Source organism: Meles meles, chromosome 19, assembly GCF_922984935.1.
Source record: "Meles meles chromosome 19, mMelMel3.1 paternal haplotype, whole genome shotgun sequence".
In the NCBI taxonomy this organism is placed as follows: domain Eukaryota; kingdom Metazoa; phylum Chordata; class Mammalia; order Carnivora; family Mustelidae; genus Meles; species Meles meles.
Window position 1 is genome coordinate 12,305,272 of NC_060084.1, and position 25,423 is coordinate 12,330,694.

At 39.4% G+C, this 25,423-nt stretch overlaps 1 protein-coding gene across 1 annotated transcript in view; it reads left to right on the top strand.

Moving 5' to 3' along the window:
• The window catches only part of GLG1 (golgi glycoprotein 1), a 163,569-nt gene that overhangs the window by 111,655 nt on the left and 26,491 nt on the right, over positions 1-25,423 (top strand). Inside the window, exons 3-9 of the mRNA XM_045987752.1 lie at positions 5,659-5,745; positions 8,881-9,096; positions 15,199-15,402; positions 16,257-16,328; positions 17,261-17,444; positions 20,044-20,258; positions 24,285-24,406. Coding sequence (XP_045843708.1) covers positions 5,659-5,745; positions 8,881-9,096; positions 15,199-15,402; positions 16,257-16,328; positions 17,261-17,444; positions 20,044-20,258; positions 24,285-24,406 — 1,100 coding nt within the window. The remainder of the gene's footprint in view (positions 1-5,658; positions 5,746-8,880; positions 9,097-15,198; positions 15,403-16,256; positions 16,329-17,260; positions 17,445-20,043; positions 20,259-24,284; positions 24,407-25,423) is intronic.

A 25,423-nucleotide genomic window follows, 5' to 3' on the forward strand; every position in this document is an offset into this window, starting at 1 on the left:
AGGAGAAAACATTTTAATACATATATCTGACCATATGTCCAAAATATTTTAAGAATTCGTACAAAGCAATAAAGAAAAGACGAATAGAAAAATGGGTAAGGTAAATTTAACCAAGGAACTGAAAGTGCTATATAGTGGAAACTACAGCACATTAGTGAAAGAAATTGAAGACACAAGTAAATGGAAAGATACTCCATGCTATGGATTAGAAGAATTAATATTGTTAAAATGCCCGTATTATCCAAGGCAGTATATAGATTCAGTGCAATGCCTATCAAAATTCTCATGCCGCTTTTCACAGAAATAGAACAAGTGATCCTAAAATTTGTATGGAACCATAAAGACCCCCAAATAGCCAAGAACAGTCTTTTTTTTTTTTTTTAAGATTTTATTTTTTTGACAGAGATCACAAGTAGGCAGAGAGGCAGGCAGAGAGAGAGAAAAGGAAGCAGGCTCCCTGCGGAGCAGAGAGCCCGATGTGGGGCTTGATCTCAGGACTCTGGGATCATGACCTGGGCCGAAGGCAGAGGCTTTAACCCACTGAGCCACCCAGGCGCCCCGCCAAGAACAGTCTTGAGAAAGGAGAACAAAGACGGAGGCATCACACTCCCTGAATTATACTTACTCACTAAGAGTGTCATACTTTGGCTTCCCTGATGTGGTGACTGGTACCTGAGTATTTCCCTTGTGGGGACCCTGAAAGCTATGGCCAGAGGGTTGTTACTGGGGATGGTGGCTCCCATGGCTCTTGAGTCTTCTAAGCCAAGGCACCTCCTTCCAGTGCCCATTGTCTTCTCACACCTGAGCTGTTACCTGGAGAGAACTTACCCCCAGATGACTACGTAGACTGCTGCCAGGATTTCTGTTGAAGAGTAGTTGGTGATGCTCTGGTGACAAGTTGTGGCTCCTGTCTTCTGTCCTTTCTACAGAACTCCAGACTCCAGCTGCTGATTTCTCATTTCTACTCTGTCTGATAATAATAATATTATGTATTTCTCAGGATGTATGCTCTTTTATATCGTCAATAATGTAAATTCTATCTAGCATTGTGATTTAGCTATATTGGGATCTGGAAAAAGCATATAAAAGTTCATTCCTTATCTTCTGTAGTATAAAGCTATAACAGAATATCTAAAACTAACAAGTCAGGAAACAACAAGTAGTTTAATGAAAGTGTAGAGTTAGGGCTGCCAGGGTGGCTCCGTTGGTTAAGTGTTTGCCTTCAGCTCAGGTCATAATCCCAGGATCCTGGGATCGAGTCATGGCCTCCCTGCTTAGTGGGAAGCCTGCTTCTCCCTGTCCCTCTGTCCCTCTCTCTCTCTCTCTCAATCTGTCTCTCTTGCTTTCCTTCTCTCAAATAAATAAAATCTTTTTTAAAAAGTGTAGACTTAATTACCCTAAGAAAAAGCTAAAGGAATTTAAAGTATTTGTCTCCAGGGAGTTGGTAGGACTTCAGAAAGGGACTTGTCAGGGAACTGGTCTAATTTTTTATCTGCATTTATAGAACTATTTGACTAAACAGCTTTGATCTAAAATTTTTAAGATGAATAGAAAAGTAAGTGGATAAAATGAGCTATACAGGCTTTCAAGGAGCTTGACTATGAAGGAAGGTTTTTCCTTCACCATCTGTACCAAAAACTTGTCACTATCCTGACTTTTTCAGATACATCCCATCTTCTCCCATCCCGCAGTTCTTGCCTTTAACTGGTCTGCTAACCTCCCCTAGTCTGGCCTTTCTTTGTACTGTGACCAAAGTTGACCTTTTGCGTTCTCTGGTTAAATTGTTCACTGGCTTCCCATTTCCTCCAAGATAAACTACACATTCTTTAAGGTGAGCTCTGATATTCCATGTGATCTGATCCCTGCTTGCAGCCCAGCCCCATCTTTCATTACCTCAACCCAGCCATCCTGAGCTATAGGTGTCCTTAGAAGTTACAATTACTCTTTCTATCCTTTTTAGCTTTGTACTCCTAGAACCCCAGTCTTCCCTCAGTTCACCTGACAAAATTCCTTCTTATTCCTGGGGATCGAGCCTGGTATAACAATCACTACCTCCCCACGTATCCCTCCTCTACATTCACTGAGCTATGCTCTTCCTTCGTATCCCCATAACATCTCCGGTATGCATCTGGTGTCACATTTATCATACTATATTTCCATTGCTTATTTGCTTCCCAGGCTGACTGTCTCTTCGCTCCTGTGGTTGAGCTCCTCAAATGCTGAGACAGTGGCTTTTTTTCTTCTTCACCCTTCATGTTGTCATCTAGCAAGATTCCAGGTTATAGTAGTTACTCAGTATGTGTCTAGGAGAGGGAGATAGGTAAGTGGGTGGATTCATAAGTGAACATCTTGTGTGTAAGAAAATTGAAGCTGAACTACATCCTGTTAACTGATAGCACTTAGTGTCAAATTGCGGTTATTTTTCTAGTTGACAGTAACCACTCAACCACTCAGGAGGTCGGGACAGGTATCAAATATGATGCAGGTAGTCAGCTCCCCCAAATCAGGTGTGCATGTGTGTTTATGTTCTCTTGAAGAAAAGGTACTGGTGGAAACCTGTGTTGAATTCCCTTTGTACTTTCATTCCTGAAAGAATAATAATGCATTACTAGGTCATACTAAAAATAATAAAAGACTAGGACGTAGATTCATGTTTGGTAAAGGATGGGTGGAGGAAGGATGAGGAGTGATGAAACAGCTGTGGGGTTTCTGTTGGGGACGACGAGCATGTCCTCAAATTAGACACTGGTTATTGCACAACTGTGGAATGTACTGAAAGCCACTGAATCTGGATGCTTTAAAATGGTGACTTTTTTTCTTTTTAAGATTTAATTTATTTATTTGACAGAAAGAGAGAGAGCACAAGCAGGGGGAGTGGCAGGCAGAAGGCAAGGGAGAAGCAGGCCCCCTGCTCGGCATGGAGCCTGATGTGGGACTCGATCCCAGGACCCTGGGATCATGACCTGAGCCAAAGGCAGGCACCTAACTGACTGAGCCACCCAAGCACCTTTCCTTTCTTCCTGAGGTCACTCAGTAAGGAGTCTTCGGTTTGATGTACACACAGAATGTTGTCAATTTTAAAAGAAGAATGTTGCTTTAATTTTAAAATACAAAAGTTAGGGGTACCTGGGTGGCTCAGTCGGTTAAGCATCTGCCTTGGGCTCAGGTGGTCCTGGGATCAAGCCCCCACATCGGGCTCCCTGCTCAACAGGGAGTCTGCTTCTCCCTCTCCCTCTGGCCTTCCTCTGCTCATGCTTCCTCTCTCTCAAATAATATTTTAAAATATTTTATTTATTAAATTAAAAAATAAAATATAAAATGTAATGACCAAGTAGTACTGACTTAATTCATAGATAATTGTAAAATGTGTTTGTCTGAATTCTAACCTTGTCTTTTGAATCACTGGATTTGTCTTTGCTTATGTGGAGCCAGGAGGCCCAAGATTCCTTCAGTTAGAACTAAGTTTCTCCTATACCTGCATTCTCAGTTTGGCCTCATATATCCTATTGGTTGAACTTGTCACTTATTATGGTATAAATTTATTTTTTTATTCATCCATTTAACAAATATTTGTTGATGCCTATGTGTTCCATCACTTTCTCGTAGGCACTGGGCATACACTGTGCTGAACAAGGCACAGCTCCTTTTAGAGCTTTTGCTATAGATGGTGGCCAGTGTTTTTTTTCTAAAAACTCACTTATTGATGATAGTTGAAGGATTAGAGCTTTTTGCTGGCTTGTTTTTTCCTTTAGGGGAGAAGAGAAGAAATACTACTCATCCTTCATATTTTATTTATTCACAGATTTTTTTTTTCCAGTACTCCTATACAGAATTAAGTGATTATTTGTGTTGTTCCCAACACAGGTGTTCTAAGCCTCTGTTATACTTCTAAAAAGCAGATCTGGCGGGGCACCTGGGTGGCTCAGTGGGTTAAAGCCTCTGCCTTCGGCTCAGGTCATGATCCCAGGGTCCTGGGATCGAGCCCCGCATCGGGCTCTCTGCTTAGCAGGGTGCCTGCTTCCTCCTCTCTCTCTTTCTCTGCCTGCCTCTCTGCCTACGTGTGATCTCTGTCTGTCAAATAAATAAATAAAACAAAAACAAAAACCAGATCTGGTCATGTCACTCCCTTAATTTCCCTTCAGTGACTCTCGGGTTGAAGTTCAGACAAGGCTTACAAGGGTTGTCAGAGTCAGTCTTCCATTGAACTTTCAGTTCCTCTAATATGCTCTGTTTTCCTTTCGGTGAGCTTCTGTACATGCTGTTTCGTTTACCTAAAATAGTCTTCTCCCTACCCCTTTACGGTGGCTAACTGCTAATCTCTCAGGGTTTCATCTTAGCACTTTTCATAGTACATAGTACATAGTACACTTTCCAAGTACACTTACCTGACCAAACTCCCCAACGCAGTCCGGGGTCCTCCTCCCCTGTACTGCTGGGATACCTTGTGTTGCTGTCACCCAAATGTTCACACTGCTTGCCATTGACCATAGCCACCACTGGGTAGTGTAGTCTTTTTTTTTTTTCTCCTTTTGTTTTGTCCCCTAGTTCCTAGTACAATACAAACTCAAACATGTTTTCCTGTTTCCTCTAATAGCCTATGAAGACCTTGATTCAGACTGTGTGTGGTATAGTGCAAGTGCTAAGCACAGGTTTCAGTGCATCAGTGAGTGAGTGTATTGTTTATTCTTGGAGTATAGCCAGGAGAAAGGCTTGGAAGAGCATCTCCCTCCCCCAGTCTCTTCATGTTCAGCATCATACAAAGTCTGTGCTCTGCCTCTCCATCTGAGCTGGGTATAAGGGCCATTTATGCTACTTTTCAGAAATTGAATCATACATTGGAAATTGTTAAGTAAATCTGAGAAAGATATGGTAAAATTCAGCACTCATCTGTAAATAGTAATGGCTTCAGATAGTTTGGAGTTTAAAACAGGTTAGAAAGCAGTTGTGTAAGTAGACCTTACGGAGTATGTGTCAAGACAAAGGGTTTTAAAGGAATGAAGATAGATAGGCCTGCGTACTAGACGCTTGGCATCTCCCCTTCATAAAACTGATCTGTGGAAGCCCTGTGGATTGAGAAATCTGTGAGTAAACCCACCAAGTGTGAGCTTCTGGGTTAGACTTCTTGATTTAATAGAATTTGGCTTGTACAACCTTATTAATGTTTTCTCTGAAACCTTACCAGGGTTTTTTTTTTTTAAAGATTTTATTTATTTATTTGACAGAAATCACAAGAGAGGCAGGCAGAGAGAGAGGAAGGGAAGCAGGCTCTCCGCTGAGCAGAGAGCCTGATGCGGGACTCGATCCCAGGACCCTGAGATCATGACCTGAGCTGAAGGCAGCGGCTTAACCCACTGAGCCACCCAGGCGCCCCTTACCAGGGATTTTTAATTGTAATTTTTTTCTTGAGTTAAAAAAAAAAAATTGTCCCTAAGTGGAAAAAGAAACAAGTATGCCTGAATGGTAGTGTTTTATTTTGTCTGCCCATTTTTTTCCTTTTATCTGTAAACACGATGACATTTTTATCTTACTTTTCATTAATTGAATATGCTTTATCTGACTTTGTATAATGGACTTATAATCACTTACAGTAACCATTGATGAAAAATTTCATACTATTCTAACTGGAGTTTTTGTTTGTTTTTTTTCTCTTGTTCGTAGTTGTTGTGGAATTACAAGCTGAATCTAACTACAGACCCCAAATTTGAATCTGTGGCCAGAGAAGTTTGCAAATCTACCATATCAGAGGTAGGTTGTGAAAGATTTTTCTGGGTATTTTAATGGCTTAGAAGAAAACATTACATCTGTTGACCTGGCCAGTCATTAAGGGAGGAATGACTGGACCCAGTTACCTTACTTTTCTTGGAATTCCCATCTGTATCGGCTGAGAGAGAAGCCGCAGTGGCGGGGAGTGTAACCAGCCTCCTTTTTGTTAACGTTCACCTACATTTGTCTTAGGATGCTGTTGATTCAGAACAGATTGAAACTCAGGCTCCGTTGGTCCCCGAACAGAGGACGCGGCTGCTTCTGTCATCAGTGCTGCACTCTTCCTTTCCGCAGTTGCTGGTGTCTGGAGCTGTTCAGAAGGGTCTCCCCAGGCCCGTACGTGTTTCTAAGTTACGCAGTGGGTTCAGTTGAACCATGGAGGCATATGCTTCAAATAATAGGAATTGACATTTAAAAAGTTTGTGACAAGAATTGTGTCTATTGTTACAGATGGGTGTTGAGTATAAAAACAAAAATAATTAATGTATAGCATTGTACAGATGCTAATTGGGGAAAATTTTCAATTATCTTGGTTCAGTGTGAACTACAGATAATATGGTTGGTTGTATATACCAGTTTGATTGTCATGTGAGTCTATCCAGATTCATCAGAATAATTTCCCTCTTCACTGGCTTATAAAAGACACACACACACACACACACACACACGCGCGCGTATGCATAACTGGCTTTCTTATGTTTATGTAATGATGGTCCTTTTGTAACCTTTTGGGGTGTTGTGGTTTTGTGAATGATTTCAAGTAAAAATGAGAACTCATCCCTTCCTAGAGGGAGATTATACTGAAGTCAGGAAAATTAAATATCAGGAAGAACATAGTTGCCAACAAAATGTTTTACTTTACATCTCCTTCTCTTTCCCATCCTCTTTCTTGCAATTCTGCTTGCAAGGAGAAGAACAGTATCACAAGAATACCTGCAAACTGCAAACCAAACTTCCATTTACTCTCCTTTTTTTTTTTTAATTTTATTTATTTTTTGACAGACACAGTGAGAGAACACAAGCTGGGGGAGTAGGAGAGGGAGAACAGGCTTACCGTGGAGCAGGGAGCCCAACATGGAGCTCCATCCTAGGACCCGGGGATCAGGATCTGAGCTGAAGGCAGACGCCCAGTGACTTAGCCACCCAGGTGCCCCTCTCCATTGCTGAGCCAAATGCTGCTGGCTTTCCTCCTGCTTCATGTCAGAAATAGTGATGGCGGCACTGCTTGCCGGCCTCTTCACAATTTACTCCTATTCGTGACATGTTGATGCTTTAATGTGGTGTTTCTTGCTGTTAATCATAGAAATTTTCCTTCTATTGTATTAAGCTTCTAGCTAATAGAATGACTGAAGAAAAGCATCAACTTTTAATTCAAACACTACCCCCTGCCCTAATTGATGATAAACTGAAATGCAAAGAGGTACTACATCTCTGTGTTTCAGTAAAACCTCAAGTGATTAAAGCTAAACATACATTTATGTTCTCATTGGGGCTCCAGTTTAAAATGTGCTCCTGATTCTTCTTCAGATATGTGTACTCTTGATTGCCCAGGACAAGAGCTGTAGGAATGCTTGCCCTTCACTAAGTTTTAAAACCCAGGCTTCTGCTGCTAGCTCTGTGTTCTTATACAGGCTTTTCTCTGCTTGAATTACAAATGCTGAGATTTTTTCAAGCAGCTCTTCCTCCTTTTACTTGTGAAACTTAACTCTATTTTGCTCAAAATCAAAACAAAAGCCTTTTCCTGGAAATACATTTATTACCTTCTTTCTGGGTGTCTCAAAAGAAAAAACAAAAAACCCTCAAGGTTAAGTTGAGAGAGTTGCATTCATCTTGATTGCGGAAGATCTCTGCTGCCTCTTGAAGCCAGAGCAAGACTATTTTCTTAAATTCTCAAGTTTGCTTCTTTGGAAAGTAAACACCATTTTCTGTCTTGAGTTAAGTGTTTCACTTGGTTTGGATTTGATACAAGGACTGGATGTAATGAAACCCAGTGGGCTATAGGATAATGAGTGTGTGGTATATTCTTCACCGAGCACCGTTTGGAAAGGGAGAGTATATTTGTTTTTGCCTTCTGTATGTATTTAGGATAGGTAGTGTGATAGTAGAGAGTGGTTACTCTTGGTTTCAAAAAGCCAATAAAATATTTTCTTCTTGTTTATATTAAAAATAAACATTTACATTTGGGCCCCTTACTCTTGTCAAAACTATCATTTTTGTTTGTCTTTAATTTCTTCAAATGCAGTAGGATTTTTCCAAACAACCTTCCCTATTTTATAATTCAAGCTTACAACCCGTTAAGTAGATTTTACTTTTTTATGCCTGAATTTCAGCTTTTTTTTTTTTTTTTTTTTGGCTGATTGGCTTCATTCACACGTGTGGTTTGGGATGCACTTTGCAGGCATCCAAACCATGTGGAATTACGCTGTGCTTGATCCAGTAGAACATGTGACTAAACCACCCAAATTAGACTTACAGTGGCCTTCCCTTTCTCAGACTTCTTCCAGACTGCACTGAGCATCATTTTAAACATGTTTTTGTTCCAGACCACAGTGGTGAAGCTGGGATTCTACTAAGTTCAAAAACACATGTCTAAATCCACAGTTAATTTAGAACATATTAATGTCATGTCGAGAAGTAATATTATACCTTCCCGCCTGCCTTCTCTCAGCCATTAGGTTTACCTAACACTAATAGTGTGCTGTGTAGCTTGGCTTGGGACGTGCCCCTAGACTTCAGTTCTGCACCTGTTTTCCAGAGCTGTTTCCCAGATTAATCTCCTCACTGTCCATTGCATCCTTTGCACAGATAAAGGGACTTCTCAATAGAACCATTCTAAAGCTGTAGATGCTAAAAGCTTTTTAAAAAATTATATCTCAGTAAAGCTGAAATTCTAGAAATTTGTTGCCAAACACATTAATCAGATATTTCCTAGACCCCACAACAATCTGAGTAGGCATGACACTATTATCTTTATAACGAATGTATTTCTAAGTGCTCTCCTCTTTTTCTCCCAAATGTAGATGCAAACTCAATAAGAGAATAGCAGACATTCTCTTTTGTAAAAGTTGTTTGATAGAATAAAACACTTGTGTAAAACAGCCACTTTCTTTGGAGCAGATTAAAGAATGTGCTGATGAACCGGTTGGGAAAGGTTACTTGGTTTCCTGCTTGGTGGATCACCGAGGCAACATCACCGAGTATCAGTGTCACCAGTATATCACCAAGATGACGGCCATCATTTTCAGTGATTACCGTCTGATCTGTGGCTTCATGGATGACTGCAAAAATGATATCAACATTCTGAAATGTGGCAGCATTCGGCTTGGAGAAAAGGTATCTACTCTGTTTATACTGGCTTCACCAAAGGAGTCCTATGAACTTTATGAATGAAGTTTTGTATACCTGGCATGGGAGAAATTTAGGCTGGAAGTGGCCTTAAAGTGGAGGTCCAGACAGCTGCAAAATCTAAGGCTAGTTGACCCGTGAATGCGTTTCATCTCTTTATAGTGTTTCAGTACTATGTGGGGAAGCAGAGGAATTAATATCGGCCAAGAGTAGTAAATACTAAACCAGTTGCTGGTTACCTGTATCGTTCCCTAGCAGAGCATTTTGTTGTTTCGTGGACAAAGTAGTTGGAGTAGCAGAGACCTGAGTTGTCTAACCTTTCTCTGCGTGTACCTATTTGGTGCTATAAAAAAATTACTTAGTAAACACATTGGTATAAAAGATTTAAATACTAGAAAAGTTTCAGATATATGAAGGTACTTTTGGCTTATGAGAGTAAGATACTCTATAAATGTGATTTGTTGCTATTTTTATCTCGTAAGAACTAGTTTTAGTAAAGACAAGAAGGAAGATACCTACCTAGCTGACGACTTCTGTCTTAATAATGTTGGGTCTTATTTTTGTTCTTGTGAGTCTGTTGCCCAGAAGGTCACAATGGAGGTTTGGCTAGGTTTATTCTAAATCTGTTGGCTCAGCAAAATGAAAGAAACTCCTGAGAAGTAACAGATGCTGGGGGAGAGGTTGTCTGAGGCATATGTCTGACCTCAGCTATTAGTTGCCACTGCTCATTAATCTGCTCTTTAGGAAATATGATGGAAAATCAAATCCTTTGTCTCTTTGCCCTCTATTTGTTCGTTGCCCGTGGTTTGCTGGCTTCTGTCACTGACAGAGGGTAAGGGACATAGTGTTGGAATACTAGAGCTGCACACACCAGTTCGGGTGACAGTTTTAGTGCTGGTTATTGTCTGCCTGTCACCAAATACTCTTTCCTTCATACCAGCACAGGGCTCTGGCCCTTTCACAGGGTACCTATGGGTCAGTCTTGAGAGCACTGTGAACTTGGCATAGAGCTTTTGGCAGCTTAAGAAAGGCCAGTTTTAATAAAGAAGGCAGATTTCTTCCTTCCCAGCAGACTCTAGAAATGGCACAAAAGCACTTAAGCTACCCTAATACTTCAGGAAGCTCTTCTGATTTTATTTAGGGTGTTAGAGATCATGTCCAATTCCGTATCTCACTCCTTTTAAAAGCTTCCCATAAGTGTTCCAAACATCTTTTTTTTAGGAGTCAGTAATGACACTTCTCCATATTTGTGATTAGTGGTCCACACTGTAGAGTAGACCGTTACAGTTCATCTCTTTTTGTAGTAGTTTTTTCCTGTTGACACCAAGATAGTCACTGGTTAGCTTCCCACTAGCAATCTGAATTGTCAGTACAAAACCTGCTTTCAACTGTGTGTTTGAGTTACTAAGGTTTAGTGCCAGAAACGATCACGGAAAACAGTAGTACTAGAGCCCGAGAACCAGACAGTGAGGATTGTCTGCCCAGCTTTGTTAAAATAACAACAACAAAAAAATGTTTCTGTGGATCACCAAAATGCACATTTTTAAAAATTTTTATTTTTTCTGTGTTCCAAGATTTCGTTGTTTATGCACCATGCCCAGTGCTCCATGCAATACGTGCCCTCCTTAATGCCCACGACTAGGCTCACCTACCCCCCTACCCCACAAAAATGCACCCTTTTGTCATGTTTATCTTATGCTACAGGTGAATTTCTGTTTATACCAAGCCCCTATCCTAGCACAAAGGCTTTCTGTATTTTGGGGACAGTAAAATAGATTCGTGCTTGCACTCTTGAAAACACATGTTCCTTCCTATATAATCCATTCTGGTGCTACAGCCATGTTTTAAAATGAGGGAGGCATGTCCTCAGCCCTTACTGGCTTTTCTAACTATAGTTTATTTCTCTGAGGCCAGTTATTTAGATATGCAGATTATCCTGAAAATTAATGAATCAGCTTCTTGCTTGTTGATTTCAAATTTGACACTGAAGCTTACAAACTCCTTTGTGACTGGCTTTGAACTGACTTCTTCCAAAGGTCAGAGGAGAGGGGTAATGGCTAATGTGTTTGTACCCTGCTTCTGGATGAATGTGAAAGAGTCATGGTGTCAAAACTATGATTTTTTTTTCCAAAATGTTAATATATGTAGATTTGAGAGCAAAGACTATATATTAATAATTTTTTTTCTAAATAAATTACGTTAAAATGATAGCTCTTCAAAAGTAAAAGTGTAAATGATTTACATCATCTGAAGAAAAGGTACAATGTGCGATCCAATACTGGAACTTAATTGTGGACATGTCCCACATTATTACTACTTTTGGACTTTTCACTTGGTAGTTATCATTCTGTACTTCTAACTGGCTACTTTGAATAATTTGGACAGTTTTTCTCTCCTTCTGTAGTGAGAAAGATCACAGAAGACACCAAAAATACTGAACTAGAGAGTGGTTTATAACAGAGATGAAAACTGAGTTCTCCTTTTTGGGATTAGTGTTATTTTCCTCTGTTCCTTAAACAATAACAACAAAAAAAGACAAGGTTTATGGGGAAGAAAAGTTAATACCTATCAAATTGCTAAAAACTGAACAGGACACTTTGTAGTTTTAAGAAAGACATTTATCTCACCACAGTAGAACTCCCTTTTAAGTCCATTTATAGAATCATTTGTTATTCCTGTGTCAAGCCAATGTATCAATAACTTAACCTTTTTAAATCTAAGTGATTTTATTTTCCTGTAGGCGGTGTGCCAGTGTGTAGTTTACCTCCCTTGCTTTCATTCTTATTCAGTAATTAGCCATACAGTCTTGTCAAATATTTGCATACATTTCAGTTATATAACTATAATGGGCTGAACTCAGAGACTTGAGAGAACTGAGAAGAATTCTTGAAGTATATTTATTTGAAAAAATTATCTAAAGTTAGCATGAATGAAAACATCTAATAGAAATGATGGTATGGACATTGAGATACCACCTGACACCAGTTAGAATGGCCAAAATTAGCAAGACAGGAAACAACGTGTGTTGGAGAGGATGTGGAGAAAGGGGAACCCTCTTAGACTGTTGGTGGGAATGCAAGTTAGTGCAGCCACTTTGGAGAACAGTGTGGAGATTCCTGAAGAAATTAAGAATAGAGCTTCCCTATGACCCTGCAATTGCACTGCTGGGTATTTACCCCAAAGATACAGATGTAGTGAAAAGAAGGGCCATCTGTACCCCAATGTTTATTGCAGCAATGGCTACGGTCGCCAAACTGTGGAAAGAACCAAGATGCCCTTCAACGGATGAATGAATAAGGAAGATATGGTCCATATACACTATAGAGTATTATGCCTCCATCAGAAAGGATGAATATCCAACTTTTGTAGCAACATGGACGGGACTGGAAGAAATTATGCTGAGCGAAATAAGTCAAGCAGAGAGAGTCAAGTATCATATGGTCTCACTTATTTGTGGAGCATAACAAAGAACATGGAGGACATGGGGAGATGGAGAGGAGAGGGAGTTGAGGGAAACTGGAAGGGGAGATGAACCATGAGAGACTATGGACTCTGAAAAACAACCAGAGGGTTTTGAAGGGGCGGGGTGGTGGGAGGTTGAGGAACCAGGTGGTGGGTAATAGGGAGGGCACGTACTGCATGGAGCCCTGGGTGTGATGCCAAAACAATGAACAGTTATGCTGTAAATAAACAAAAAAAAAAAAGAAAGAAAGAAATGATGGTATAGGGGGTGCCTGGGTGGCTCAGTGGGTTAAAGCCTCTGCCTTCGGCTCAGGTCATGATCTCAGGGTCCTGGGATCGAGCCCCATGTCCAGCTCCCTGCTCAGCAGGGATCCTGCTTTCCCCTCCCTCTCTGCCCACTGCTCTGCCTACTTGTGATCTCTCTTTGTGTCAAATGGATAAATAAAATCTTTAAAAAAAAAAAAAAAAGGAAAAGAAATGATGGTATGAAGAAAAAAAAAAAAAAAAGAAATGATGGTATGGCCCAGCACCAATATGTGATGCTACAGTTGCTGTAATTATAATTAAATCTCAGATTCCTTAAGGGACCTCAAGCCACGACGATGCTGCCTTTTTTAAATCCAAGAATAAGCATGTGGAACTATTAAGAAATATAATAGCCCTAAATAGATATTCTTACTGGTGGCACATTTAAAACAGTTACAGACCCCAAGTATACAGGGAAAACGCTTAGATTCATTAAGTGGAAATCCTGTGGTGCCAGGACTAACGGCTAAATCTGAATCAGGAGTTGACTGTCAGATGATTATTTTCGACCCCTTTTATAAGATTAAGACTTGTTGCTAGCAGCCATCTAAGTGAGTTTTCATGGGCTACTAAACCTTGGTGTAGAATATTGTTTTGTTGTTTTATAAACTAATTCGTGTTTATAATAATCTTTTGTATACCATAAATAGTAAGTGCCTGATGCGTTTCTGTCGAAATGTTATCATGTTTGTTTTTCCTTTGGAAAGTGGAAATGCGTAGGCCTTGCTTAAGTGGGCCATAGTCAGACATACTTGAGTGTCACTCATAAATTAGGAAGAAAAATTAAGCCTTATTCTGGGGTTTGTGTTGACTCTTCTCTCTGACCTTTTTTTGTCACTTGGCCCTCAGAGCTTATCTTATTCACAGTTGCCCTCCCAAAAATCTTTTTGGTCCTCTAAGGTTTTTAATGCAGTGAATAGAATCATACAACTAGTGCTCAAGGTTCAAGTGCAGACAGAGGATAAGGGGCATGAGAATCTGCTAGGAGAGTGTGCTTCCTGATCTTTTCTGGGTCAGCACACCTTTTGAAAATTTAATAAAAGTGATGAGCCCTCCTCAGGAAAAATGTATAATACCCACATACAAATTTTGGGAGTTTTCTAGAACCCCAAGGTCTAGAAAAATAAATGATGGACTGTTAGCTAGGCACCTTACCTTCTGCAACTCAAGACGAGTCAGTAAACTCCTTTAGGCCTGTGTTGACTCCTCTGCGCAAGAGATACCACAGCTCTCACCCCTTTCCACAGGTATCAGAGGAGAGAACATGGACATTTTCGTGGAAATACTTAGAAATTAATGTGCTGTCAAACAAAATGCATTATAACAAAGCTTAGGGGAAAAACTACATACAACTTTTGTTATTGTTGAATTTTTGCTTCAAGTAGGTGTTTCCTTGCCGGGTTTTGGGACTCTTTTTATTACCTACAGATGATATCAGAGACACAGTATTTTACTTTAACAAGATGGTGGGTGCATAAATAAGAGATCACATATACTTCCGGCTGCTTTGGTTTGCTATATTTATAGTTACAGCTTTCAAGTGTTTGAAGCATGTCTTCTGAGTAGAGCAGATTGGGACTCTTGAGTAGAAATATTTAGGGGAAATTTCTCATATTTTGAGTGAATGAATGCTTGTGGTTGCTATGGGGATGATGCAATGTACAATTAAAGATAATTGGATGGTTTTAAGAAAGCTCTCAAACTCAGTTTGTATAAAAGGTGGTACTCTCATTAAATCATATTAAGACAAATCTAACACATCAAAGCGAGTATTATACTATAAATGGTACATATAGGGGTCTTTGTGGACAGTATAGAGTAGAAAAATGAGAAAGACGTCTCTGTAACATTTTTGTGGTGGGTTTGTTTTGTTTTGTTTCTTTCACGTGACTAAAAGCATTATTGGGGAAATACCTCTCACCCTTTGAGGTCAGTTTACAGAGATTTCTTCAGTGTTAATTCAGTATTGATATGAACCATGATGATCAGAGCATTGGGCTGATGTAAATTCTTAGAATTTTTCTGATGTTTTAAACGTAAAGAATTCAGGTTTCTATTTCTAGTGCTAACTAAACTATACTTAAATCTCCCAGGACCTCTCTTTCCATTTGTTGTATGCAAGTATCTGTTCTAAAGAAGAGTGTTGAGGACATTTTCTATAACTTCCACAGTGTGGTTGGTTCCCACCTCCTTTCTCAGCAGAGTACCAATAAGCCAACTATATATTGAATTGAGGTGGTTGTTGTTGTTTTAAGCAAATGATGTTTAATTGAAACTCATTGTGGTGAGAGTTTTACCACATTATTACCCTTACTATTTTAGGATGCACATTCACAAGGTGAGGTGGTATCATGTTTGGAAAAGGGCCTGGTGAAGGAAGCAGAAGAGAGAGATCCCAAGATTCAAGTCTCTGAACTCTGCAAGAAAGCCATTCTGCGGGTGGCTGAGCTGTCCTCAGATGACTTTCATCTAGACCGGCATTTATATTTTGCTTGCCGAGATGATCGGGAGCGTTTTTGTGAAAACGTGAGTCAGCTCAGAAGCTCTTCTTCTCCTTTAAAATGTTTTTAATACTCTAGTCCAAAGTGAAATAAACCAGCACCCTCTCCTGTGTAGATAAGGCAGTGAAATGGAAGGCGGAGTTTTTCCCAGGATAACAGAGAACGATGTTAGATGTTCAGCCTTGATGATTTAACATCTAGTTAACAGTTGGCTTCCGGCAGTCTCCACACATTATTTTTTCTACTTTATCTCACTTCTCAATTTTAGATCTTGGAAGTCTACGTTATTTATATACTGGAATCCCATTTTACTGGGGAATCCTATTCACACCTATTCCATGGCTAAAACTGCCGTATTGCATGCTACATCTTTTTGGCTAAGATGAACAAAACAGCAGGTGGCTAACTTATAAAACTAAATCCTTGATTACTATCTCCAGACCTTACAGGAGACTTGCTAACGCTTATCTCCATCCTTAGAACAAAGAGCTAAGAGTAACTTGCGTATACTCCCAGCCTCTGCTCTTTTGAATTATTAGCAGCTTTAACTGTCAGAGCCACTGATTATGAGTTTTATGGACTCCAGCATAAAGTCGGAAGAAAAGACTCACAGACACGTCTCTTGGTTCCCTAAGGACAGGGTATCTGAGAACAAATGACAATTGCCAAGCATCATGGAAAAATTTTTTTCATCTGTCTGCAATCACTGTTTTCTTCCAAAGGCTACCAAATGTTATAAATGGCTGAGCCATTTGTTCAAAGGTACTCACATTTATAATAATTTAGAGAAAGTTCTTTATAGGATTGTGGATAGTGCCCAGCCTAACTACTTAGCTAATTGTCGTCATCCACATGATCATGTGTGTGTTCATCTTACAGACGCAAGCTGGTGAAGGCAGAGTGTATAAATGCCTCTTTAACCATAAGTTTGAAGAATCCATGAGTGAGAAGGTAAGTATTACTTTGAAACAAACCAATATTTTATTCATTTCTTTAAAGTTTTCTTAAATCCTCTCAAACAGTAGTCTTATAAATTCGTATCAGAGTGTAAAATGGCTGATAAAGCTTACCCTTTTCAGAGGTGAGACATTTGGCTTTTAGTAGAGAACCAGAGCATATTTTGCTTAAGCCAAGAAAATGAAGCTTTGTGATATCTAGACATTGGGAAGCCCATTGGGAATCAACTTGGGGAGTAGAATTGGAGAATTGTGTATCATAGTCACACTAAAGCCAGCCCTTCATACTCAGGAAGCTCAGGCTAACCAAACCAGTGTGCTTTACAGGTAATTAGCTATTTAATTTTTCAGCAGCTATTTCATCAAGCATTCTCATTACTGTTAGTCTTCTGTCCCTGGATGAATGCAAGAATCTTTTATGACTTTTAAAAAGATAATTATTCTTGGTTTTGCTCTCCTGCCATTTGCTTTTCTGTACATCTGAAGAAGTGTTTCAGTTGTTTATATCATTTACTATTGAATAATTCTGTTTTAAAAGCACGGAATGTAGCAGCATAACGTAAGAATGTTATGTCAGCTGCCACTTTGATTTGTGTGAACTTGACTTGAGGGACACTGTGGAAGAGGAAGAGGGCTTGGTGAAGTCACTGTATTAGAGCCCACCAAGGACTCGTGTGTGTAGGACAGCTGCTCTGCTACTGCAGCAACCACCGGCGGTTCAGGGCAGGATTCCATGCATCCCTACCTTCACACTAGTTTCGCACACTTGGATTTGAGGCTAACCAAATTTAAAGGTAGGCGTTTTGATGACAGCTGCAGTTGTTGACATGTACTTGGTCATGAGCCTCTGCCGGCCCTAGAGGTCCCTGTGAACAGCAGAGCCACCTGAGTGGTCTTAAGAACTCTGTTGTTGCACTCTTTATTCAGTGTCGAGAAGCGCTGACGACCCGCCAAAAGCTTATTGCCCAGGATTATAAAGTCAGTTATTCGTTGGCCAAATCCTGTAAGAGTGACCTGAAGAAATACCGGTGTAATGTGGAAAACCTTCCACGGTCCCGGGAAGCCCGGCTCTCCTACCTTCTCATGTGTTTGGAGTCAGCCGTGCATAGAGGTAAGAGTTCATTTCTCTTTATCTTTTTCAGTCCTTTTTGGATTCACGTCCTAAAGCCTCTTGTACCTGTAAATGCTATTTTCTTCCTGCATTTGCTGTTTTGAGCGCACCTGTGCCTTGCGACTCAGAAACCTTTCTATGTAAGCATAACTCCAAGAACTGAAAGCTTGGTGTCCCGAAGCCTTTTTGAAGGCTCTTTCTTTTAGCTCAACAATCTCCAATTTTTTTTTCTATGTCTTTATTTGCGAGAGGGAGAGTGAGAGAGAGAGAGACAGAGAGAGAATAGGAGCAGGGGAAGAAGCCTAGAGAGAAGCAGACTCCCTGCTGAGCAGGAAGCCCAACATGGGGCTCAGTCCTGGGACTTGAGGATCATGACCTGAGCCAAAGGCAGACACTTAATCGACTGAGCCACTCAGGTGCCCCCCCCCTTTAAGGAAGGTATATTTGTCAAATCCAATGATTTTAATTTTTTAAAATGCATAGTCAACATTTTTAGGAGAGTCAGGGTAGCATAATGATTTAACATACAAGCTTTGGGTCAGAGAGACATAGCTTTAAATTAATGACTCTATCATCAAATTAACTGGCTGGGTGGCCATTGTTTACATTTCTTAATCTCTCCCCAAACTCGTTTTTCTTATATCTATAAAACAAAGCTAATATTTATGGTAAGGATTTATTTATTTGTTTATGAAAATTAAATGAGGTTTTTTGGAATAGCACTTAGCATTCAATAAATGATAGGTACTATTGTTATAACACTAATGATATTAAGAAACTAGAAATTTTGGGGGCACTTGGGTGGCTCAGTGGGTTAAAGCCTCTGCCTTTGGCTCAGGTCATGATCCCAGGGTGCTGGGATCGAGCCCCACATGGGGCTCTCTGCTCAGCAGGGAGCCTGCTCCCCCGCCCCCACCTGCCTCTCTGCCTACTTGTGATCTCTGTCTGTCAGATTAATAAATAAAATCTTAAAAAAAAAAAAGAAAGAAACTAGAAATTTTTGAGTCCGAAAGTCAACCCCTGACAAAAGAGCCAAGATGGCTGTATAGAAGATCGGGGTTGTCTTTTGTAATATTGGCTACAAGCTATGAAGATGAAATGTCTTGGGACGTTAAAACTCTGAGATTGTGATGAATTTTTTTTTCCATACCTGGATAGTGGGGAAAAACTCCTAACCTTGAAAGCAGTGGAGTAGCACCCGGGGACAGTGCATGGTCTTGAGTTGAATATCAAAAAAAGGATGTTATGGAGACAATTGGAGAATGTTGATTATGCTCTGGATATTAGATAAAACTGTCCTAAAATGAAAAGTAGAGTTTATTGACTTACAAAAGAATATTATAAAACAGTATACGTAATACCATCTAATTTGGGTGTTTAGAAAAAGTTCTTAAACTGTAAATTAACAAGAAAAGAATGACTCAGTAAATACATGGCCAAAGGCTACGTGCAGATAATTCAGAAAAGTTACACAGATTGCTAATGTTAAAAAGACTGGCCTTATTAAGTGTTGATTAGGATATGGAAGAACTGGACTATTGAGCACTACTGATGGGAACTTGAAAGTAGTACAATCATTTTGGAAAATAGTTTGCCAGTTTCTTAAGAGTTAAATATATCACCTACCATATGACTCAGCCGTATTTACCTGAGAGATACAAAAGCACATAAACTCTTGTGCATGAATACCCAGAGCAGCTTTATTTGTAATAGCCCCAACTGGAAATGATCCAGATGTCCATCAACAGTTGAAGGGATAGTATATCCACATAATGGAATCCTATTACTTGGCAATAAAAAGGAATGGATTGATAATACATGGATGAATTTAAAAATAGTTATGCTGAGTGAAAGAAGTTAGACCAAAAAAGTGCATACTCTATGACTGTGTCTGTATCAGCTTCTAAAAAGTGGAAACTGGTAAACTAATCTGTAGTCACAGAAAGCAGCTCATTTTTTGCTGTAGGAGGGATCTGGGGTAGAGAGGGAGGGAGTCTCAAGGACCACGAGAAACCTCTGAAGTTAGTGGATATGTTCAGTATCTTGATTGTGGTGATGGCTTCAACAACACGCACATATGTCAGACCTCTTCAGTTGTGTGCTTTGAAAATACCGTCTATTGTATGTTAATTATACCTTGGTAAAGTTGGGTTTTTTGTTGTTGTTGTTGTTTTTAATTTTCTTTTAATTTTCAACTGGTTTTCCCAGTTGGCATTTTTAGCTCAAGGATGGAGGCTGGGGAGGCTATCGTGAATGTTTGAAATGTGGTCATTTTCACAGGCTTTAATTCTGTAGGCCATTAGGGATTGTTCCTGTCTTTCATTGTGACCCCCATAATTATTTTATTGATAAGACTCCCATTGGCAAAGCACTTGCAGTTTTAGTTTTGTAGTATAAAATCTATATAATGCAGAACACTGTCAAGATAAACCCTGGAGTCTTAAACTCATTTTATGCCAATGAAGCTCTTTCTGTATTCTGAGCTTTTCAGTCTAGATAATGGCATGACATTCTAGAGGAGAATGTGTGCTTTTCTGTGCAGTGATACCTGATTGTAATGCTCACCATCCATAATGTTGTGACTTCCCTCCTAACTTAGGGCGCCAAGTGAGCAGCGAGTGCCAGGGGGAGATGTTAGATTACCGGCGCATGTTGATGGAAGACTTTTCTTTGAGCCCTGAGATCATCCTGAGTTGTCGGGGGGAGATTGAACACCATTGTTCTGGATTACATCGAAAAGGGCGAACTCTGCATTGTCTAATGAAAGTAGTTCGTGGGGAAAAAGGGAACCTTGGAATGAACTGCCAGCAGGCGGTAAGAAAAAATTCTCTACTGCTCTTTTGTATGTTACATTTTGTCAGGTGAGGAGCCTCTTTCTGACACCGTCCCAGCTTCCTTTATCTGGATCATTTGTGACATCACGTGAACATCGGGTACTAAGAACCAGACACAGAATATTGTTCAGGCATATCTTAATAAGAACGTGGAATTCATTACAGAGGAGAAGTTTGGTTCATAAACAATAAATGGGGCTATATACGTAAAGAAATAGATAAAATGCATTGTCTGCTGCGGTTTTTAAAGGAGAGGGTAGCTTGCCAGATGGAATTTCTAAATTCAGAACCAAAGTGAACCAGGTTCTGGTAAATCAGAAAACATCCACCACGAAAAAAGGATTTGCCTATCTCTATAGGTTCCATTGAGTTGAGGCTGAAAGAGAGCAGTAACAATTGAAATTTTCTAAGAGTTTGTTTTTATTACCGATATGCAACATACCATGAATTCCTGGCCTGAAGGATCAAGAGAGCGCGTCATTTTCAAAAACCACACCATTTTTCTTGTTAGTAAGGCAACTAACTATGCATGGAAGGGCCTTTCTTTCTCTGTCCCCAAACTACCGTCAGTTCTATAAAGATATTTGGAAAAAAACAGCGTACTTCTTGAGAAGATAAAGTTAATTCTTTTTTTCCTTTTTTCTTTTTTTTTAAAGATAAAACTATTCTTGCTGCAGAGTTCACGAACAGTTGAATAACTACACATCAGGGATATAATATAAAGTTAATAAAATACTATAGATGCAGTGCATCTGTTTCATTACCATAGTCCATATTTATTCCTTTTTATTAATAAGAGTCTTTGAACAGTTCTCAGCACCAAATGCAACAGTAGTACCCTGTACAGTATACCCCATACATCCCTTAGGATGCACAAAAGATAGCATTTAATTCTGAGGCTCTTTACTCAGTGAAAGTTTAGAAAACCACAATTCAGTTGGTCTTTTTGTTGGCATTTTTATTAAAAATTGAGTATTTCAGAAAATCAGAATTTTACAGTCTGAAACAAAATTCTCATAGAATTTTGATGTAGAGTAAAATTTCATCTTAGCTCCTCTTATCCTGACTCAGAGTAGACAGTAAATTGTACATCCTATGATGGAAAAAGTAGGAAAACATATAGACTCTTCTCCAAAATCCCAAACCCAGCTAGAAGGAGGGCTTCTGGAATCCGCTGTGGTTTCACTTGGCACAGTGTATTTCTTCAGGAGCAGTCCTTGCTGGTGATTGTCCTAGGAAACCTCTACAACAATATGTGTGCCTGGGCCTCAGACCAAGTATGTATCAAAATAGCCCATATTTGCATCTCGTCCTTAATGTAGCATATAAAAGAGAGGGAGGTGGTCAGGAATAAAACTGTCTTTTTACTGAAGCTACACTTGTACCAAGGTGTACAGAAAAAAAGAAGAGAAATTGGTTTAACTTTATTTCACACCGTCTACCTCCAGGGCTTTTTACCATTTAGTTTGTTACAAAGAACTAGTGAGTCAATTTGAAAGGTAAATGAGGATGCCAGTCTCATCCTTTGTGCCTAGAAGAAAAGTGGTTCCAAACCTAGAGGACAGTCTCGAATAATGAAGTATGTGGTTTTGCCCACATCAAGTTTAGCCAAGTGGGAAATAAACACTGTATTTTGATTATAACGGACCCATGATTTTTAGTTTTTGCTCACCCATACTGAAGCAGTAAATGATCCGAAGGGAGAATATTTTACTTAGTTGTCTTCTCCTACGTTATCCATCCTCAATCAAGTGGAAGAGTTTTTTGAAATAATTTATTTTGAGTAGGTTTCTTTCTCTCTTTTTCAAAGTTCTCTTCCTTGATAGAGTAAGCTTTCTTGCCTGTCTATGGTTGGCCTCTAACTTTCCCCGTTCCCTGCTTGGTGATGCTTAGACCAAGTGATCTCTCAACAAACAGTAAACTGCAATATGTGGATAATTGTTATCTTAATAAGTACACACTTTTCCAAATGTACGATAATCATGAACTTAATAAATTCTGGGCCCAGTTTCTCCCCGCCAAAGATGACTGTGCCGTGTATTCTTAGACTAATTGTTTCTCAGAAGCATTTCCCCGGGTTTTTCCTAAGCAGTCAGGGGCTGGAATTATTACATAGTCATGTAGCAATTCATGTTCTTAGTGTTTATTTCCTACACTGCTGCCCCTGGATTCCAGAGTGGCAATGATCCCTTGAGCTGTTAGCCCGTTAGCATCTATAGGGCTTTCATTGTCTCCCTTTAGGTGCTGCAGTCTGGTGCACTCATTGTGAATTCTCAAGGTTTGCCTGTCATTTGTAGATATTTAACTGATTAACTTCTTGCAGAGACTTCCAGATTCCCATGATACTTAAGACTTCCCTCAGAAGAAGATGTAAATATTTTGGTCTTTGTCAGCAACTGTCGTTATTAAAACTGGTAGTAATCTTTCTATCAACTAACCACAGCATTTTGTATCTTCTCCAAATTGCTATCAAGAAGTGGTATAAATAACTTCCATCCCAGAATATTGGAAATCTTTTCTATTTCTCTCTTCTTGATTGTTGATTTTAGGATAGAGAGAATTGGGATTTTCTTTTGTCATTTCCTTTTGATGTATGTTCTCTGATCAGTGTGTGATGGGGTCATTGCTTTCATATGAGCCCCTGTGGGATTATCTCAGTCACATGAATGAGGATCAGAGAAGCTCTCTTCCAGAGGCTACATCTGTGACACGAAAAGGGTTCCAGTTCTTTAACTTGGAAAAAAAGGAACCCAAACCAGAAGGATTATAGTTTCCAAATTTGCTTTCTGTTATTTAAGATTCCCACCCCAAAACACCATCTGCTATCCATCTGTACTAATAATGGTCTTTTACATAAATAGAATGCTTTGCTGTTTATATAACCTTCTCCTATATATTACTCTTTCTTATAATCCTGTTCAGTTCAAGAAACTGCAACTAGAAGTTAATCATGCCGGTGTTCTCAGAGCTAATGTCTGGCAGAGCCAGAACTATTAATAGAACTCAGGGGGCCGCCTGGGTGGCTCAGTTGGTTAAGCGGCTTCCTTCAGCTCAGGTCATGATCCCTGGGCCGGTATCCAGCTCCCTGCTCAACGGGGAGCCTGCTGCTCCCTCTTCCTCTGCAGCGCCCCCTGCTTGTACTCTCTCTCAAATAAATAAAATCTTAAAAAAAAAAAAAACCAAAAACTCAGATCTTCTGATCTTAATTTAGAGCTTTTTCCTCTGTGCCCCAACTGCTGTCTCCTCAAAGACAGGAAAAAAGTAGAGGCACGTCTTCTCATGCTTTCACTTTATTCCATAATGAAGAATGGATGAGGCAGAAGTAAATGTTAAAGAAAGTACCCTGATTTTCAACCACATAATGACAGGTATTTTTTGGGATATGTTTAACAAGCAAGCTGTGGTTTATTTACCTCTTAGTTGTATAAAAGATAATTTGGGGAAAATGGGAGTTATAAGTATTCTTGTTTTTTGCAATTGATATTTCTTGCAAGTTAAATGAAATCTCTCCTCTGTTTTTAATAACATGGAGCATGCTTGTTTTAATGCCAGTGTACTGGCAGCAAGATTCAAATTCTAGATTCTTATGACCAAATTAGGTATCTGACTAGAAATGTCTTCTATTTACTCTTCTCCACTCCATTCTGGCTTGGCCATGAGTGTCAAATGTAGCAATCAGATTTAACGAGCAGGCAGACAGGAAGGAAAAGGCAGACTTTATATTGCAAAGACCTTTTGCATTGCAAATGCCCAGGGATAGTCCAGACAAGTAGGCAAGCAATCCCCATCATGGCTAATACAGAAAAACTTGCACTCAAGACAGAGAAACCAGTTGGAGAGTATTTGGGACAAGCTCTTGAGCTTAGCTGGTGACAAGTATAATACCTTGTTAAAAGTCCACTGTGATGTACCAGACCTAGTAACTGTGTGAAGAAATGACATTGCTCTTCCCTGATGTGTAAGTGACTTTCTTCTTTCTTAATTTTTTTTTTTTTTTTAAATCCAGCTGCAAACACTGATTCAGGAGACTGATCCTGGTGCAGATTACCGCATTGATAGAGCTCTGAATGAAGCTTGTGAATCTGTAATACAGACAGCCTGCAAACACATAAGATCGGGAGACCCAATGTAGGTTATCTTATTTGGGGTATTTTATTTGGCAGTGTATTATTGAGAACATTCCTTTAAATGATTTTTGGATGGTTTTAACGTCTTAACTAAAATTGTGTTAAACAGAAACACATAGCAAATTTTGTTAAAACCAGTATTGGAACTGAGACTTCAGCGCTGATGTAAATACTAGACCCAGCATTGTGATGATGTTTATTGACTGTCACTGAGCGTGTATGGGCCTGTACCTTAGGTCACTGAATAATTCTGTTTAATGATCAAATAAAAAACAAAAGAGAGAAACACCCAGGATAATATGACACATACTTTGTCTCTATACATCATCATGTTTGTATAGTGACTTGTTACATATATCGTGTAATTGATAATTGTTAGAAATTCATTTATTATATAGTTGAAATAAAAAACAAGCATTGTGGTTAGAGGACGTAATCATGGACAAAGTGAACTCCAAAGTTGCATCCAGGAAAGCTATAAAATGCTATAATACAGTATTTGAATCTCATATAGTAGTTTTATTCCACATGATGCAAAAACAGCTCTTAAAACCAGGTTGCAAGAAAAGAACAGGTTTCCCACTCTGCAGAAGCCTTTGTAGCCCACAGTCAGCAGTACCCAGCAAGAAAATGAATACAGTTGGTGTTGGTCATCACAGTGCTGGGCATACACTCCTGCTGTTCAGGCAGGGGAGTAAAAAAAGATATCCTTCTTTTAAGCTTTTGTGCAGTTGGAGGAGATAGACAAACACAGTGAAGACTAATTAAGAATATTTACCAATATTAAAATAACTGCATCAAGCATGAGGGGTCAGGGGTGAGGGAGGGAAGCGGGGAGAACTGCTACAGCTGAGAATCATTTGAAGATACTGTCAATCAAATCCTGGTTTGAACAAACATAGAAAAAAGCACCAAATAATTTGAAAACTAATAGGATATTACATAACATTAAGGATTTTTAAAATGAATTTCTTCTGGTGGATTATGGTATTATGTCCTTGTAGAGAAACACGCTCAA